Genomic DNA, 19408 nt, shown 5'->3' on the forward strand with positions numbered 1-19408 from the left:
TGCACAGAGACAGAAGGTGGACCCCATCTCTTATGTCCAGCACTGGTCTGCACCTTCCGGACCAGCTGTCCTCGAGTTGCTTCCACGGGAGGCTTCTGGACTTCTGTTCCAGTGCCCAGATGAACACCACGGCAGAGGGCATGGCCTCATGGACAGAGGGTAGGACCACCAGAGAGAGGATCCACGGTCCTCTCCCCTCCTTCCTGAAGCTGTGGTCCAGTCAAACCCCACTGTTCCCAGCATTCCCTGGTTCCCTGGCTCTGTGACATCACAGCCTCCTCTCTGCTCTGCCAGCTTCAGGTGAGTCAGCCTCAAAGGTTAGATCTGAGACCAGAAGGCAGTATTTTTTTCTGTACTTAAAGGGACAATGTCTCCATCACTCCTGGACTCCTCTGCTATAGGAAGCAGACACTACCCCTAACTTGCCTTGACCCTACCATTTCAGTCTCCGGGCCCCAGTCTCCCTACTTGTGCTGAATGAGCCCTAAGTGCTCCTCCAGGTCCAGAAGCCTTCCTGTTGGACCTCGTTGGATCTTTCTTGGTCTAGATCAAGTGCTGTGAGTCACTGGACACCTGAGGCTCCCAGTCCCCTGGGCATAACCCAAGGGCCGTTTTCTTTGGCTCCTGTCTCCATCTAGAGGTGGGCAGTGGTAGTGCAGGAAACCTCGCACCGTCCTCCCACAGCTAGCCTCAACTCCACACCACTGTGGTCCGCATCAGCATTTAACTTTACCATAACTTTTGCAATGTACCAGGGAGCTGAGCTAAGCACTTTCCATTGTTAGTTAATCCTCACAACCACCTTCTAGGGTAATCGTCATCCCCATTGTACAGATGAAAAAACTGAGCCTTAAAGGAAGTAAAATTCTTGTAAATTTCATAGCTTAATAAGTAGTAGACCCTCAAGAATTATCCCCCAAAGAATGTGCCTGTAACTGCTACACTAGCTTCCTTGAAAGCCTTTCCATTTCTGAAGAGGTCTCAAAAGTCCAAACTCTTTGCTACCAAGACTCAAAGAGTTTGTGCTCCCCTTCTTTTTCTCACGAAATTGCTGGCTGGAGTAAAAGTATGGAAGGCGTTGATGCTAGATTCAAACAAACCTACAGTTAAACCCGTGCTGCACTGCTAACAGGGAATGATCTCCAGGCTGTTTGTACCTCTGGGAGCTGCTGTAGAGAAGAGACCTCCATTCAGTGTGCGAAATAAAAACTGAATTTCTTTCCAGTTCAACAAGAGAGGATCAGGCTTTTATGACAAAGTCAAAGCTAATGGCTGACATACAAGGGGTTCCGGGAGATGGAGAGTTAATGAGAGGTGGCATTTCAGAGGCAGGATTGCTTGGGAATGGTACACCAGCAGCTGGGAGATGGTACCTACTGTTGTGTACTTTGCACTTTCAGGAGAATGGTCACTAAGGCAAAGTTTCATTAACAGGTGAGTTTAAAATAGGTTCCAGGAGATTAGCTGTTAACCGTGGTTACAGAGCAATCTATGTTAGGAGACTGGGAACTTCTTATTTATTCTCAGCTGCCCCCTTTTGGTCCTCCCTCAACCAAAGCTTCAGGAGAGACCCTCAAGGACTGCACACATGTTCAACCACTGCTGTCCACTCTCCTTGAAGACCCGGTTTCCCTTTTCGACCGACAGCGATCTGACGTTCAATCTGAGCATCAGCTAGCCTGATGTCTTTTGGTTTTGTCTCTGAATCTTCTACGGAGCTATATGTTGAGCCAGCGGCCCCAGGAGATCCTTTGGCTCTCTGGACCACAGCCACTGAATACAGGGAGAACAATATTCATTTAAAAAGCATGGAGCACTGGGTGTGATGCATAAACAATGAATCATGGAACACTGAAAAAATAAAGTTTAAATAAAAAGAAAAAAGACAATAATAATTAAAAGTTTAATTATTAGATTAAATAATTAGATTCATTAGAAGAAGGGTCTGGGGCACCTGGGTGGCTCAGTGGGTTAAGCCTCTGCCTCCAGCTCAGGTCATAATCTCAGGGTCCTAAGATCGAGTCCCACTTCAAGCTCTCTGCTCAGCAAAGAGCCTGCTTCCCCATCTCTCTCTCTGCCTGCCTCTCTGCCTACTTGTGATTTCTCTCTGTGTGAGAATCCAAAGGTATTCTGTTACCCATGGGAACTTGAGCTAAGGGTTTGCAGCTGGTTGGTTGCACTCCAGAGTTTGGGCTGTCTTATTTGCTATGTCAGCCAAAGTGAGAGAAAAGGAGCACCTTGGGCTGTCCAGCTCCTATGGACAACTCTGTCCTCAGAAGTCTGGTCCACCCTATTGATATTTGATAGCCTGGAAGGGTTCCATTCCTTCCAACACCATGTGAGACGACATAGTCCACTGCAGATGTTGGGGAGTTGTACACGTGGAATGGTCCAAGTACTCATCACACAGAATAGTCCTGGTTCTGGTTGGCATTGAAGACCCTGCTTTCCACCTAAGAAATGAATCATGTCAACAAGCAGTATTGTCTGTCTATATTTGTGAACAATTCCCCTTGAGAGTTTAGAGGAAGGGCAGGAATGTGTTGAATGCTAAGGTCTCCTCCGAGTGGCATCCCTGGGCAGATTTGAGACAAGAGTCCTTCCCATGGCTTTCTGCTCACAGTAAATACAAGGGTCTTTATCAACAGGCTTCACATTCTTTATGGACAGAGGAGTTTTGATTCCTCTTTATTTCAGGAGCCAACTGTTTTCTCCAAGAGGCCATTTCTGATTAATCTTGGAGGACTCTTTGGAAATGATCCTGAGATCTAAGCTGGCATTTCCCATTCCAATTTATTTTTATCTAGGTTCCCTATTTTAGGTCTGAGTCTTTCACAGAGAGAGAAGGGAAGCCTCCTTCTACTTAAGCTGTTGGTCTGCCCTAGAATTTCTTGGAAAGTGTCTCGAAGTCTATTACATTAAATCTCCCAGTAATTCATCTTGACTTTGTTTGCCATTTTGAATCTTCGCTCAATCTACCCAGAAGAGGAAGCCTTTTCAAATACTTTCAGATGGTACATTTCCTATTTTTCTTCCCAAGTCCACTTTTTTGAGTTATGTGTCAGGGGGTTATTTAAATCTTCTGGCCTGGGCGCCTGGGTGGCTCAGTGGTTTAAGCCGCTGCCTTCGGCTCAGGTCATGATCTCAGGGTCCTGGGATCGAGTCCCGCATCGGGCTCTCTGCTCGGCAGGGAGCCTGCTTCCCTCTCACTCTCTCTGCCTGCCTCTCTGCCTACTTGTATCTCTCTCTGTCAAATAAATAAATAAAATCTTTAAAAAAAAAATAAATAAATAAATAAATCTTCTGGCCTTTTCCATCCTGCTGCTCCTAAACATGTTTCCCCCTCTCTGAAGGTCAACCATTAAGTGAAGTGATGGGTACAAATATGGTGGTCAAGACGGGTGAGAATAACTAACAGAATCCCGAGTTCAATACAGCCGCTTTCTGTCATTCTGAAATTTGGAATGATTCTAAATCTTTGCCCTCAACTCCTCTGTTACCCAGGGTTTGAATTCAGTCTCTCGGGACCCACCTCCTGGTATAGGGGTTTGGGGGGGATAGTGTATGATGTTGAGGGTTCTTTTCTACAGAAATGAAGGGAATTTATTTAGGCAGTCATGGGAAGGAATAGAAAGAGTGTTAAGTGGGTAGTAATGATGAAGCTGGGTGGAGAGAGAAAAAGAGATGTAAAGAAAGTAGGTTTCAGAAGGTTTGAGTAGGAGTACTTTTTTTTTCTTTCTGAGGCCAGAACCTACCAATCAAGGAAGCTCTCTCTACTGAATATTTGGTATTTTTGTCTTCTCTTTTTTCTAGAGTCCCTCTGAAATCTCTTATTTTTGACATTAAAGGTTTGCCATACTGCCCATAATTTCAAGTCACCTGGTGAAATTTGTCCATTTATTGATGTACGCACACACTTGAAGGGACATAGAGTGAGAGTGTCTATACGAAGCAGGAGTTTTTCTAAGAAGAGGCAGCAACTTTGGTGTAAATGAGACCATGGCAAACAGGAGAGGACACACCACAGTTGACCTCAGTTATGCATAGTGTCTTGAATTTCATGCCCTAAGAGAGCCCAGAAGAAGTCATCTGATCAATAACCTGGAAATCCTCACTCCAGAACATGCACTGAGGAAAGTGACCTTTCATTAATTAAGCTAACAAGAGAGAACAGGGGCTCATGAAGGTTTGTGGGAACCCAAGGCAGAGTTTTAACAATTACCTTTCTACCCACTGATCACCGCCTAATGGACCTCTCACCGTGAGTCCTCAGAGCTGACCTGTGGTGAGAGCTTGTCAGACCTATGCTTCCATTCCTTCCTTAGGAAACACTTCCTTCAACATTCAATATATGTGAGGCAATCTGGAACAAAGGAAAATCCCACAAGGCAAGAATTTACAGGAAGGAAATTGAAACTAAAGCAAGCAGCAGAATAAACATATTAATGGCAAGGATATTTGCTAAATGGTGCATTTCCAAAACAAAAGACCTCATTGCCTTATATAAATTTCTATCTGTTTATCAATCCTAAGAAGATACAAAAAGTTCATCAAAGAGAGCTCAAGGAAATATCAGAGTTCAAATCGTGTCAAAAAACTCACTTGGCAGCAAATCCCAAAGACTGTTGGAGATGGGGGCTCACTGGACCCCTGGAGGATCTCTTGGGTCCAAGAATCCCGCAAAATGGAGACATTCATATGTGTCTAGTCGGCTAGATGTATCTAGCCACAATACAGAAATTGTGCTATTATCAAATAGCATATGTGCCAGAAGTTAAAGATTTTGTATTAATTTAAGAGGTCAAGGGTAAAAGAAGCAAAAGATGTTAGGAGACTGTTGTTCTAATTCAGGCAAGAGATGATGGTGGCTTGGACCAGGGGAGAGCAGTAGAGAAATTGAGAAGCGAGTGTCCATGAGTGAGGCAGTTCACACAGGGAACTAGGTCTTGTGAGGGACATCAGCCAATACCATAGTAAGAATTTCCTAAAAGGGGGTCTTGCCATGGAAGGAGGGAGTGAGAATAGGAAGTATCCAGAGACAAAGGAGTTTGGGAGTAAAACAAGGTTTTATCATTCTGGACCAACAGAACCAGAAAGATCCGTGAAGGCACCATCTAGCCCAACTTCCTCTTCTCCTTGATGAAGCCCCTGAGACTCAGAGATGCACATGGACTTGCCCGCAGCCAATCAGAAAGTTAGTGGCAAACTGTGGAAAGAACCAAGATGCCCTTCAACGGATGAATGGATAAGGAAGATGTGGTCCATATACACAATGGAGTATTATGCCTCCATCAGAAAGGACGAATACCCAACTTTTGTAGCAACATGGACGGGACTGGAAAAGATTATGCTGAGCGAAATAAGTCAAGCAGAGAGAGTCAAGTATCATATGGTCTCACTTATTTGTGGAGCATAACAAAGAACATGGAGGACATGGGGAGATGGAGAGGAGAGGGAGTGGAGGGAAACTGGAAGGGGAGATGAACCATGAGAGACTATGGACTCTGAAAAACAACCAGAGGGTTTTGAAGGGGTGGCCGGGGGGGGGGGGGCGGGGTGGGAGGTTGAGGAACCAGGTGGTGGGTAATAGGGAGGGCACGTACTGCATGGAGCACTGGGTGTGATGCCAAAACAATGAACACTGTTATGCTGTAAATAAAAAAAATAAAATAAAAAAAAAAAGAAAGTTAGTGGCAGAACCAGGACCTAAACCTGCATGACTGAGCTTCATTGCGTGTTCTCCTGGGAGCTAGACCAGCTGGAATATTCTGGAGCCGATGAACCACATGGAGGGATGGGAGAAGGGATGGAATGGCCATTGACTTGGCATTTATTGGCATTATTGTATGCCAAGCACTATGGGGGGGGGTGACTTTTCACATATTTAACCCTTTACTTCTGCAGCTAGATACTTCATTCCCACTTTTCCCATGAAAAGACTGAGGTTCAAGAAGGTTAACAAATCTACCCAAGAATACGCACCTAGAAATGGGGCAGAGCGTGATTGTATGTTGGCATAAGCCAGGATTTTGTGGTCAGGGGATTCTACCTAGAGTGTGAACACAGGTAAAGGACTAGCGTTTTTCATTCACAGTCTTATGTTTATTTAGGAAACAGTCCTGCTCCGGGAACTGGGCTCCAAGTCAAGATCAGCTGAGTCAACCAAGCGCCCCCTACAGGCAGAGCTGGCAGAGTAAAATTTCAACTCCTCTCCATGGGTGAGAAAATTACGTAGAGAATGGGGAAATTCATTCTAAGAGAGGACAACATACACAGACGGGTCTGGGTCTTGGGGGTGGGGAAGGCTATTCTATCTTGGGCAGACTGACCCAATATGACCCCCATCACGCTGAATTTCCAATGGCCCCCGTCCCTTGACCTCCTCCAGCAGCCCACCAAAACCTGGCCTCGAAGATCTTCTGCTTATGCTGCAGAGACTGTGAGGAGCCCCACGCCATGGACGACTCCAAGGTCCCCAATCAAACCCAAGAGCATCAGCCATCGAACTGCAGTGGGTACCAGAAAGGAACAACCCCCCGCCTGACCTCTCTAGACCTCCTTGTGTCCCTCCCCCTTCTGCTGAGATTCCCTCAGATGTCCTTCAGCTTTTGAGTGCTAATTCCAACCTAAAATCAGGTGGGGGCTTCCTAACCCAAACCCATAAACAACAGGCAGGGAGACCAGTGAGGTGGTGAGGACCATCCCATTAAGAGATGGAGCCATTCAACAGCAGGAGAGAAATTCTTGTGGCAGATTTTACCAGAAATCCATCCGGGGGGTCTTTCAAATACTCCCCCTGGAAATAATTTCACAATAAAAGCCCAGAGCCTTAAAAATGTCTATCCCTTTTTCCAAGACAATAACCAGGATGGTGACTGAGCCCCTAGTATGCACAAGGCACCGTCTAAGCATTAGGGACCCAGCTGTGATCAGGTAAGTCCCCCCGCTGTTTCAGAGCGGACACGGAAGAACAGCAATATGATTTGATCCCTACAATCTCTGAGAAGGGGACGTGATTACCCAAAATGGATGTGTCATTTTGCAGCTCTGAAAACAGGCATAGGAGGGAAGGGATTTGCTGTGGTTACGCATTTAGTAAAAGACGGAGGTATTTGTTACAGGATACAGCTCAATCTTTTGCTCTACTTTTAAGAATTTAGAAGTCTGTATTAAAAAAAGTCTCCTGTACAACCACATTCACCATAACGGTGTTTATGTAGTGAAAACAACCTAAACACCCCCCCACAAAAAAGGAATATTGGTTAAATGACTCTTGAATTATCCGCAAAACAGAATATTCTACAACCACTATTTCTTAAAATTTAGTGACCTGAGAAAAATGTTTCTGATACATCATATATGAAAAAAAGTAGAATGTCTACATGACATGTAGGATATAATGGGTTCTGCAAAATTACGCACGAGAAAAGATGGGAACTGTGATCACATCTGAAGGGATGGGCGTTTGGGGCATTTCTATTTCGGCTTCACACTCTTTGATATTTTGCAGCTTTTCTGTAATGGATATGCACTCACATTTATAAGCAGAGAAAAAGGTAAACTTCATGTTTTGGAAAAATTATATATTATTTTGAACCCAGCATGTGCGTAAGAGAGCAAACACTCAGCAGAGCAGGGGAGGGAGACCCGGGTGACCCCCACCCCATCAGAACCACACCTTCACCTCCGTCACCTCCCCTGACCCTCCCTGCCCAACGGTGTGGAATTATCACCATCAGGCTTGCAGAAGGTGGAGCTGACCAGCAAGGGTTCCAAGCATGCTCAGGAAGCCTCCAGCTTGCCTTTGGGACAACCTCTGATCCACCCAGAAAAGAGAGCCTCTTCCATCAGCAACAATGAGTGTGAAGGTGAGTCCTGAACAGGGGTCCTAACAGACCAGGAACCCCCATGGTCCCGATGACTAAATCCCACAGATACATGAGCTAAGCCAAATGGGGTGACAGGAGAGACGGGACCACTCCCACCAGGAAGCTGCAGTCATATTCTGAGACCTGCCTGCATAATCTCCCGAGCTAGGAATTACATGAGGAGCTGCGGGTCTGGGAGGAAAGGACACATATCCAGGCTTCTCTTCTAAGCTCGTGTCTGCACTGGCCACTAGAGGGGAAGTCCCAGGAAGGCAGCTGTGCACCACCAAACCCAGCCAGGTGCATGCCAGAAGATGCTATGGACTAGAGGGTAGTTCAGCGGGGGGCAAAACACCTCAGGGTCATGGAAGAAGGACAGAAGCCCAGTCCAGGAAGAAAAAACGAGACCACATGGTTGTGCACCGACACCACCTGGGTGACCCGGCTTACCTCACGAGCACCCTGGGAGGCCAGCTGCTGAGCGCCAAGGACCAGCCCCACCCAGACATCACAGAATTCTCAAAACAACTACACCTCCCTTGCAAACAGTTTCACATAAAGTCCAATTGCAATAAAAGTCCAGAGGGGTTTCTCCTGGGCTTGAATCCAGGGTAGGGCCTGGGAGCCCTACGAGCTCTGCCCCTCCCTCCTTGTGCCTCCCAACCCCTACAGGGATCCATGGAACAGTTTAAAAACCCACCTCCCATTGTATAGAGAAGACTGAGGCCCACGGGTAAAGGGACTTTCCAAAAGTCCATGGGAAGTAAGGTTGGTGTTAGAAGCAGGATGGGCCCGTTTCTCTCCCTTCCCAAGCCACTGCTCTTTGAAAGTCCCCTGGTCCTCATTGAATACACCAATGAAGTTCAGATACGGAACCTATGGACACGTGTCCCTGTCGCAAAGGACTTCTGAGCCCCGGCCTGGGGTCCAGGTGGCTCACCCAGTATTCCAGAATCTGATCATGCTCAGGGCTGGAGATGACCAGGATGGGCCATCCGAGCCCAAGGCAAAGGTTCCACCCAGCATCATAATTTCTTCCTTTCTTCTTTTAGAATGGAATACACGTGTGTGCCCAAAAGGTTTTTACAAGAGAAACCTGAACCGCTACTCTCAGGACCACTGGCCATTCCAACCATGCCACATAGGGAGACCCTGACCATTCTAGTCCGCAGCTCCCAGGCAGGCCTCCAGGACTGCGTGCTGCTGGAGGGGCTCCGGGAGGAAGGGGGCGGTGAGCAGGGGCCATGAAGACAGATTCAGAAACTCCCCCAAAGGAGAAGACGTCTGAGCCACCTCTAAGCCACCAGCAAGAATTCCTTCGGCTCCTGAAAAAGCTACTGTGGGGGGAGCTGCCTCCCATTAAAGCCCTTGGTGATATCACGGGACTGTGTCTCCTCCTTCCCCCTCCTCACCAGGGAGGAGCTCTTTCAAATGCCTTACTGTTGTTAAATACATGGTCCCATCTAACTAAGTTAAAACAGAACACTTAAGCTTTATGGATAGATTTTTTCATCTTGAATTTATCTTTTTATTAAGATTTTATTTATTTATTGGAAAGAGAGAGAGAGCAGGAGCAGAGGGGCAGAGAGAGAAGCAGACTCCCCACTGAGCAGGGAGCCCAACAGGGGCTGGATCCCAAGACCCTGGGATCATGACCTGAGCTGAAGACAGACACTTAACCCACTGAGCCACCCAGGTGCCCCCCCATTTTGAAATCATCTTGAACTTACTGGAAAGTTGCAATAGGGACAAAGAACCCATTTACCTTTTACCCAGATTTCACAATTGTTTACATCTCCCCCACTTGCTCTAGCCTGTCTTTTCTCTCTTCCTGTTATTTTTTTCTGCACTACATGAGAGCGAGTGGTGCACATCAGATCCCATTACCCCTGAATGCTACAGTGTGCATTTCCTAAGAACAACGATATTCTCTTACATAACTTCAGGACAGTTCTTGAAAACATGAAATTCAACACTGATATACTATTACCATCAATTGCCCCCCAATGTTTTCCAGCTGCTTTGATGCTCAGTACAGGATCGAATCCAATATCATGAGTCCCATGTCATCATGTCCCCTCTGTGTCTTCTAATCTGGAACAATTCCGTCCTCCATGAGTTCCCCATTTCTGAAGCACACAGGCATGATTGTCTTACAAAGCATCCCTCAATTGGTGTTTAAAATACCAGTTTTGCCTGTGTGGCAGGAAGACCATGGAAGGGACACTGCATCCTCCCCAGTGCATCCTATCAGGAGACACATGGTGGAGGTAGGTCCTGCCATTGGTGACATTAACTAGATCCCTTGTTTAAGGTGGTTTTTGCTGCCAGCCTTTTCCACGGCAAATGACTGTCTTTCCCTTTGGAATGAATGAGTCATTTGGGGAAAGATTCTGTGAATCTCCCATTGCTCATCAAACTTTCACTCACTAGTTTAAGTGTCTAGAACCCCCCCTGAGAAGAACGTGCCCAGCTAGCATACTATTCTAGGATAGATAAGAGATGCATGAGTTGGGCACCTGGGTGGCTCAGTGGGTTAAAGCCTCTGCCTTCAGCTCAGATCATGATCTCAGGGTCCTGGGATTGAGTCACGCATCGGGCTCTCTGCTTGGCAGGGAGCCTTCTTCCTCCTCTCTTTCTCTGCCTGCCTCTCTGCCTACTTGTGATTTCTCTCTGTCAAATAAATAAAATCTCTGCCTACTTGTGATTTCTCTGTGTCAAATAAATAAATAAAATCTTTAAAAAAAAAGAGAGAGAGAGAGAGAGATGCATGAGCCAGGACCACCGAGCCAATCTGATGGGCATGGTGGAGATCACGGCATTGTGGACAGAGGGAAGAACCACTGGAGAGAGGATCCACAGTCCTCTCCTCCTCCTTGATGCTGTGGTCCAGTCAAACCCCTCTGCTCCCAGCATTCCCTGGTTCCCTGGCTCTGTGACATCACAGCCTCCTCTCTGCTCTGCCAGCTGCAGGTGAGTAAGCCTCAAAGGTTAGATCTAAGACCAGAAGGAGGTATTTTTTCAATGTCTTCATCATTCCTGGACACCTTTGCTATAGGAAGCAGACACCACCCCTAACTTGCCTTGACCCCACGGTTTGTCTCTGAGCCCCAGCCTCCCCCACTTGTGCTGAATGAGCCCTGGGGCTCCTCCAGCTCCAGAAGCCTTCCTGTTGGACCTTGTTGGGTCTTTCTAGGTCTGGCCCAAGTACTATGGATCACTGGACACCCGATGCTCACAGTCCACTGGGCATAACCCAAAGGCCCCTTTCTCTGCTCCTGTCTCCATCTAGAGGCGGGCAGTGGTAGTGCAAACAACATCGCACCCACCCTGCCCCAGCCTGCATCTCTCCTACATCATCCCCGGGCAGTTATGAAACACTTAACACGTGCCAGACACTGAGCTAAGCTTGTCACATCTTTACACTACCCAATCCTCACCACAACATTCTGGGGTAGGTTTTACCATCCCCATTTTACAGATAGGAAAGTTGAGGTTCAAGGAGGTTAAATTGCTCTAAATGACCCAGCAAGGTGAGGCAAGAATTACATTCCAACTTATCTCACCTCTTAACTGCTGCACCGCTCTGCCAAGCTTCAGGGGAGCCTTTCCGCCTAAAAGCCACCTGCTATCAACTCTCCGGGAAGGAAATGGTATTTCTGAACATCTCTCTGCCCCTGCAAGTGTCAAGGTGAGGCCCTGGACCACAGAGCCTCTGGAACCAGACAAAACTACATTAAAACCCCAGCTGCTCCTCTTGGCTGTGAGACCTGACAGGCACTTTCATGGGGCTCCGTTCCACCATCTGAAAAGGTAAATGAGCTCAGAGATGTCGAAGGACCTGCCCAAGAAGCACAGTGAAGGTGAAGGTCAGTGTCTGGGACCCTGTGGCTCTTCCTCCTGCCCTCTTAACTTCCCACTGGGGACAATGAGGTCAGTACAGAATCAGGATGTTTCTATCCATTTCTATGAGCACAGAGTACGACGCCTGTTAGTGGAAGGGACAATAGGGATAATGGTGTGTCTATCGTCCAACAGTCAGAGAGGGCTTGTGTGTTGACTCTGGTCACACTGAGAGGGCACTCAATCCATGCAACGCCCTGTGCTTGGTGCTGGGATGCAAAGGTGAATTGGACGCATCCCTGCCCCCTCCAGAGCAGGAATCTCTCGCTCATATTCACTGCCATGTCCTTCACCTAGTGCCTGGCACCAGTAGTCCTCAACAAACACATGCAGGACAAGTTTTAGAATCACAGATTGGAGTCTAGACTCTCACAACTAAGCAGCTAGTGAAAATAGTGTCCAGTCAACAAATATCTATTGAATACCTGCGATGCGCTTATGCAAAAACAGACAATGGCCATGACCCACAGAAGCCCACAGGATCTGTGGGAACACAAGAGAGGCCCCTAATTCCTCCCGGTTGGAAGAGACGGCTTCCAGGAGGGAGCAGCCCCTGAGCTGAGTCTCCAGGGGAAGGGTGAGGGACTGGGAACACGGAGGTGGAACAGCTTGTGCAAGGGCACAGTGGTGACACACTGAGAGCAAGTTTGGGGCGCTGCCGGGAGCACCCACAGCTGGAGGGCAAGGGGCCAGGCTGGGAGAGAATGAAGCTGGCAGAGCCAGACCACAAAGTAGTTTCAAGTAGTAGAACAGGGGAGCCACTGAGGGACAGAGGCTGAGGATGAGGATGGGATTGGCACAGGAGACAGAGCGGCTTGTAGGTGAGCCAGGGGCCAGCAGGGAAGCTGTGTCACGGGGGGCCCCGCCAGGGCAGGGGGTGGAGGTTGGCAGGCAGTGGAGGAGATATTCATGGGTAGGATCACAATGCCTTGATGACTGACTGAATGTGGAAGGAAGGGGCCAGTAGGAGAGGGGGGTCCCCTTCTCTGACTCCACACAAAGTGGATAGTGGGACCTGATCCCCAAACAGGGGACATGGGAGGGAAAGAAAGAGTTTATTTAGGGGAAATAGGGGATTAAGTAGGGAGAAATAAATAGGGGAGATAGGCCTAAATAGGGGGAGAAGGCCTCACGAGAAAAAGTGACCTTTACTCCAGGCCTTGGAGGAGGGGAGGGATGAGTTCCGTGGATCTCCAGGGAAGGGCATCCCAGGCCAAAGGTGCAGCTGGGACAGAAGGAAGGAGAAGGTGGGAGGAGACAGCAGGGGAGGGGTGGGTGAAGGTAGCGCTGAGATTATAGATTTTTTTCCAGGGGAGGATCAGAGAAGGACTTCGACTTTGATTCTATGATCTGGCACGGGGAGACTTCGAGCAGAGGTGAGACGTGACGTGACTTACATCCTAAGAGAATACTGCTGTGCTGACACTAATGAAGACCAGGGCAGAAGAAGCGGGGACACCAGTCAGGAGGCCACTGCAATGACCCAGGTGAGACAGGGTGGTGGTCAGGAGAGGTGCGAAGTCAGTGCCCAAGGGGGAGGCCCTGGAAGGCACCCAACGTGCAGGGAGTGCATACAGCTGCCATGATGGACATTCCCCGGAGTGGGTCTTTGGCTACAGGGAAAGGGAGATGAGAACAGGAGAGGACCAGAGGACAAGAAGAGAGAAAGAAGTTTGGGAATAAGACAAGGACACACAACTTTGGGTCATCAGCGCTTGGAAGTATCTTTGGAGAAATGGTGCAGCCCAATCACTGCCTGTTAGATGGGTGCCTAGGCCCAGAGATAGACACGGACAAGCCCAAAGCCACATAGCAAATTAGTGGCAGAGCCAGGACTTGAACCAGCAAGGTTGAGCTGGGTTATCGGCTGATCTGCAGATTCAACAAGGCACCCCTACAGGTAAAGACTGGCAGGGTCAAGGCTCCAATGCCTTTCCACGGGTCAGACAACCGTTTACAGGAGAGGAAGGCCTGGTCAGACATAGATAGGCCTGGACATGGCAGCCCCAGGGAGCTACAGGAGGTCTGGGAGGGGAAGGGGCTTGATACCTTGGGAGAGGCTGGCCCTGTATGACCCAGCGCTTAAACAACAATGGGCTTCTGGGATTGGGGCTACAGAGCCAGACGCCCCAATGCCCTTTCCTCTTCTCACAGCCCATCAAGACATGGCGTCAAAGATCTTCTGTTGGTGCTGCCAGACCAGCGAGGAGTCCTCTACTACCACTGTCTCACATAGTGCAAGGATATCCCAGCAGCCTCAGCCACGGACCTTTAGTAGGTCCTGGGAGGGGGCGTGCGGTAGTGGGCAAGAACACGGGACTTCCCTCACCGGGCTTCGGTCTCCCCAACCACCCCCTGCCGCGACACATCAGATTTCTTTCAGTCTTTGAGGGGTGTGGGACTTGTTATCCAAGCCCGTAGCAGTGTAGCCTAATGATTATTTATTAGATATGAGATATTACTTAAGCCCCCTGGTGTTGGTCCTACATACTAGTTAAATTCTGCCTCAGCCACTAGCTGAACTTGAGCATGTCACTGACCCTCTCTCTCTCTCTCAGCTTCAGCACCCTTCCTTATGAACTGGGGAGAATGCGAGTACATTTCCTACCTTTCGGGCTGTTGGGAGGATGAGATGGGCCAACCTATAGACGTGCCTAGAATATGGCCCCACAGTGAGAAGGCACTCCACAGACGCTGACTGGCTATGTTCTGGGCAGGTCCAGCAAGGCTCTGCTGACGTAACATGTAACCACAAATGCTCACTTGCTCAGCCCAACTTGGGGTGTTTTTAGCTCCAGCAAGCAGAACTTTTTTTTTTTTTTAAGCCATCCATAACATGAACAGTCCCCACATGGGACGTGACCCAGACTGTTCATCCACCCGTAACCCAAAGCCTTTACCGAGGATCAACCTTTTCCTTCGCCCTTTCAGATCTGAACACAAATCCTCGTAAGAATGGTCTCCAAAAGAGATACGTACACCACCCCACCAACAAGTGGATGCTGAAAGCATGCACTCTCAGGAGACCCTGAGATTTCTAGACGGCGGCCCCCAAGCTGTGCGGCTGCCTGAGCAGCTCCTCCGGGAGGAAGAGAGTGGTGAGCAGGAGCTATGAAGATGGATTCGGAAACTCCCCTGGAGGAGAAGACATCTGAGCCACCCCTGGGCCACCACCGAGAGTCACCGCAGCCACTGCGTGAGGAGCTGCGTCCAATTAAAGTCTCTCGTTGCATCGCAGGACTGTGTCCCTCCTCCTTTCCCTTCCCCCAGCCCTGCTTCCGAGATTCCTTTGAATGTGGAGCAATTAGAACCGGGTATCTCTTGTAAAAGAAATATGGTCTAATCATCCTCAAACGTTCTGTCACTCCTAACCAATCCAGCAAGGAAGTGCTTAGGAGAGGCAGGGGAGAACTAACCGGTGGCTCTAAATGGACACTGTAATACATTTTGAGAGCTTGAGGGCACCACTGTCATCTGCTGTGTGACTCCACTTGGTGCTCAGGGCCGTAGTGAACAGTGGGGCAGGTTGTGCACAACTCTGCGACCGACCAGCAGCCCCGGAGCGATGCATCACTGGTGCCGAGGGACCGAGATGTTTGTGGAAACGCAGAGCACGCAAATACGAGTTACATGTCAGCGACCCCACGTGGCTCCGACTTCAGCCAGTGAACTGGCACAGAAGCTTATCACTTCAACCTAACAGGACAATCGGGGGGAGCAAAAGAATGGGCAGCATGTGGCAACCAACTTGGGGTTTGGGGGAAGGTTTCTTGGAAGAGATGGCTGCTTGAGTTTTCTGAGCATTGAAAGGGAATTTACCAAGCAAACAGGAGGGGGGATCGTATTCCAGAAGGGGGGAACAAAATCAACGAGGTTGGAGAACAGAGGTAGAACATGGTAGGGTGTGGGGGTAGCCACCTTCCACGTTTGGAATGACACGAGTAAAAGCCTGAGCCAGGTTGGGGTGGGAGGGGAGCGGGGCAGGGGATCATTAAAAGCTCCCTGGGAAGGAGGTCGGACCCTCTCCTGAACATGATGGGGGCACCACAGATGAACAAAATGACATAGTCTTAGTTCTGATTTTTGTAATATGGACACGGTGAGTTGTTAAGAAGACAGCTTCTCCAACTAGCTCTCCCTGGGCTGCCCCCCACCTCAGAAAGGACAGAAAGAAAACGATGTCTTATGCCCTAGCACTGCGGACAAAAACGCACACCTACAATGGAAAGCCCATCCTGGCTGCAATTTAAAGGATGGAGATCTGAAGGAGCGTGTAAATTCTGCCATGTCGCTGCTTTTTCCAAGTGCTTTATAAATATCCACTCCCCGAGCATGATAACCCAACAAGGTTAGTACGCACAGGGTGCTAGTTTTACAGACTAGGAAACCGAGACACAGAGAGCTTACAGAAGTCTCTGAAGGTTACACTAAAAGCAGGGGCACAGCTGAACCTTGAACCCAGGAAGTCTGATTCTGGAGTTGACCCTCTGAACCAGTTATGCTGCCCCTCACAGTGATGGGGGAGTGACATCCAGGCATTGCTCTTGGCTCCCAAATGGACTATTGACATTGCCTGCTCTTCGAATAGGGAGCTGGGCCCTGGAGACCTTTTTCCTTTGGCAACTGGTGCAATGTTAAGCTTTGTCAGTAGGAGGCGCTGGAGACACTGGAGGAAGAAGGGCTTTCCCCCCTGGTTCTGGTGTGCTCATCTTAGCTGGCTCCTGCAGCCCACACTGTGCCTCCAGTCATGTGGTTTTGGTCGTGCGTGTGGCTTCTTGAGCACCTAGTTCCTGCTGTGCAGAAGGTTCTCCAACATCAGGCTCCTGTAGTGAACACAACTTTCCAGCACCCAGATCCTGCATGGTGGTAAGTAGTGCTTAGCAGGCCAATAGCTTCTCCCAGTGCCCACCAGCAAACTGGGAAGTCCCTCCATCTCTCTGTGATAGCTTTCCTTGGCCCCTTAAAGTGTAGGTTTCCAGAACATTCTATCAACTCAGCAGCTCAGAAATTTCTCTGCACCCAAGAAGCCACAGCTATGTCCTTCCCAACAAGGTCCAGATTTCAGCTGGGGATGGGGTGTGGAGGGCTCTCCCTTCAGGGCTGTTTGCACCCAAGGGGGGGGGGGGGTTGCTAGCTGTTCCTTCCACATGCTCTTCTATATTCTTTGGTGTCTCTTGGCTTCTTACCTACCCATCCATTATTCAACTTCCCTGTTACACTTAACCATTCTTTCTACCAAACTTCCCATATTCAAATGACCATGTAGTTTTTTGCCTTCTGATTGGACCCCAACTGTTACAAACACCTCAGGAGAGGAGGCCGGGGCAGTCAGGCAGTCAGCCAGTGACCTGGCCTGAACTAGGCCAGCAGCCTGGGAGGGAGAGGAGAGTCCCGAGTTACAGTTGATTTCTCAGGCAAAGCTGGCCAGTTCCGAGCTCAGAACCACACAGAGAAGAAGGTTCTTGACTTCTTCTGCCACCCAGAGAACTGAGACAGGAGGTGGGCTTGAGGCCAAGTTGACAGCAACCAGAAGATCATTTCATCCTGCCCTAGGTCAAGCAGTAGGAGCCTGTGGGATGTCTAGAGGACCACCACCAGAAGGAGGCTGGAAATACATAGCCAGAAAGGATAAAAGAACAATGGCAGAAGGAAGCAGGAGGGCTTGCGAACTGTGTGTGCGTAATCAGTTCACTAGCCTCGAGCTCCTGTTCCACTAGGGGAAGCCTCCCCAGGAGCGTCAGTCAGGGGGCCAGTACGCTCCCCTGGGGCCTCTCTATCCCTGGTCCTCTTCTGCTGCCAGTTGTCGCACTGCACACCCGGGACCCACCCTCTGAACCAGATGCTTATCCTATCCGTTCCTCCCCGCCTGCCATGCCAAGGGCTCACCCTCCTTCCCCAGAGAGCCCCCACGTTCCTGATGTGCTTGAACCACAGCAGGTGGTCCTGAAACGTCACTTCTTGCTTTGATCATTTTGGAGGTCTCCCCAGAGGGAAGAGAAGGGGCTCACATCTTAGGAACTTGTCAGAGGGTTCTTGGCCTTGGGGTGATCTCTTTCTTTTAAGGATTTTTAAATAATGACAGAATCCACAGCTGGATTTGACCTCTGACTGTGGCAGACTAGCTTGTATCAGACCAACCCTCCTGCTGAGAGCAGCTTAAAAAGCTGTAGTCTGGGGGTTTGGTTGTTGTGTTTTTTTGAGTTTTCTTACATCTGTTTGAATGCATCAGAGAGCTCCCAGTGCAGTGAAGAGTTGGACCAATGTCCTGGAGAGAAAGGAAGTACAGAGGGATGAAATATACACTGAGTGTCCTGACCTCCTCCAGGTACCTGCCAATTCCTAAGTAGAGTCTAAGAGGCTGAAAAGCTGGAGTGAAACTTCAGCAGACTCACAGCTTGGGGTAACCAAAATTGGAGTTTGAGGGCTCACCCTGTAGGAGGAATTCACTCTAAAGGAAGAGTCCTGGTTATAAAAGTTTAAAGAACAAACAAACAAGGAAGAAAACAGGTTTTCAGTTAAAATCACTGAAGGGTAAGTCAGGGCTATCCAGAAATAGACCAGGCCTTACTAAAACTGAAACTCGGGGCGCCTGGGTGGCTCAGTGGGTTAAAGCCTCTGCCTTCGGCTCAGGTCATGATCTCAGGGTCCTGGGATCGAGCCCCGCATCGGGCTCTCTGCTCCGCGGGGAGCCTGCTTCCTCCTCCTCTCTCTCTGCCTGCCTCTCTGCCTGCTTGTGATTTCTGTCAAATAAATAAAATATTTAAAAAAAAAAAATAATAAAAAAATAATAAAAAAAAAAAAAAAAAAAAACTGAAACTCAGAGTCAAATCTATCCCAACCCTACTTTTCTCAGAAGCAAAAGTAAATCCACTCTAAAGGAATATCTGAAGTCTTGTGTATCTCTTCAATTGTTCAGTTTTTAAAGAGTCTAGCATTCAATCAAAAGATACCAAGAACACCAGAAGATAAGAAAAGACGGGGGCACCTTGGTGGCTCAGTGGATTAAGCTTCTGCCTTGGGCTCAGGTCATGATCTCAGGGTGCTTGGATCAAGCCCCACATCAGGCTCTCTGCTCAGCAGGGAGCCTGCTTCCCCCTCTTTCTCGGTCTCTGCCTCCTTGTGATCTCTATCTGTCAAATAAATAAATAAAATCTTAAAAAAGAAAGAAAAGGCCAACTAACTGAAAAGCAAACAAAACACCTTTCACCGAAGAACCAGAAACTGGAGTCAGCAAACATCCACTTTAGCATATTGAAGAAAGGGGCACCTGAGTGGCTCAGTCAGTGAAGTGTCTGCCTTTGGCTCAGATCATGATCCCAGGGTCCCAGGGTCCTAGGATTAAGCCCCGCATTGGGCTCTCTGCTCAGCGGGGAACCTGCTCTTCCCTTCCAGCTCCCCCATGCTTGCATTCCCTCTCTCCCTCTCTCTCTCATAAATAAATAAAATCTTTTAAAAAGTAACTAACTAGGGGCGCCTGGGTGGCTCAGTGGTTAAGCCGTTGCCTTCAGCTCAGGTCATGATCTCAGGGTCCTGTGATCCAGCCCCGCATCAGGCTCTCTGCTCAGCAGGGAGCCTGCTTCCTTCCCCTCTCTCTGCCTGCCTCTCTGCCTACTTGTGATCTCTCTCTGTCAAATAAA

The 19408-nt window shown here is 48.8% G+C and overlaps 1 protein-coding gene across 1 annotated transcript; it reads left to right on the plus strand.

Annotated features, from left to right (window-relative positions):
- Positions 1-3385: 3385 nt before the first annotated feature.
- Positions 3386-9024, plus strand: TEX48 (testis expressed 48). The gene is made up of 4 exons (XM_046021824.1): positions 3386-3401; positions 6389-6511; positions 7740-7868; positions 8921-9024. The coding sequence occupies exons 1-4, from the start codon at positions 3386-3388 to the stop codon at positions 9022-9024; spliced, it is 372 nt and encodes a 123-aa protein (XP_045877780.1).
- Positions 9025-19408: the final 10384 nt, after the last annotated feature.

Source organism: Meles meles, chromosome 11 (assembly GCF_922984935.1).
Source record: "Meles meles chromosome 11, mMelMel3.1 paternal haplotype, whole genome shotgun sequence".
NCBI classification, from domain to species: Eukaryota; Metazoa; Chordata; class Mammalia; order Carnivora; family Mustelidae; genus Meles; species Meles meles.

Bases quoted from the DNA above. Each gene is read 5' to 3' on its own strand.
- TEX48 (XM_046021824.1), top strand. The intron at 6,512-7,739 runs GTGGGTACCAGA...TATCACCATCAG, and splicing joins GCATCAGCCATCGAACTGCA to GCTTGCAGAAGGTGGAGCTG. The intron at 7,869-8,920 runs GTGAGTCCTGAA...TTCTTCTTTTAG, and splicing joins CAGCAACAATGAGTGTGAAG to AATGGAATACACGTGTGTGC.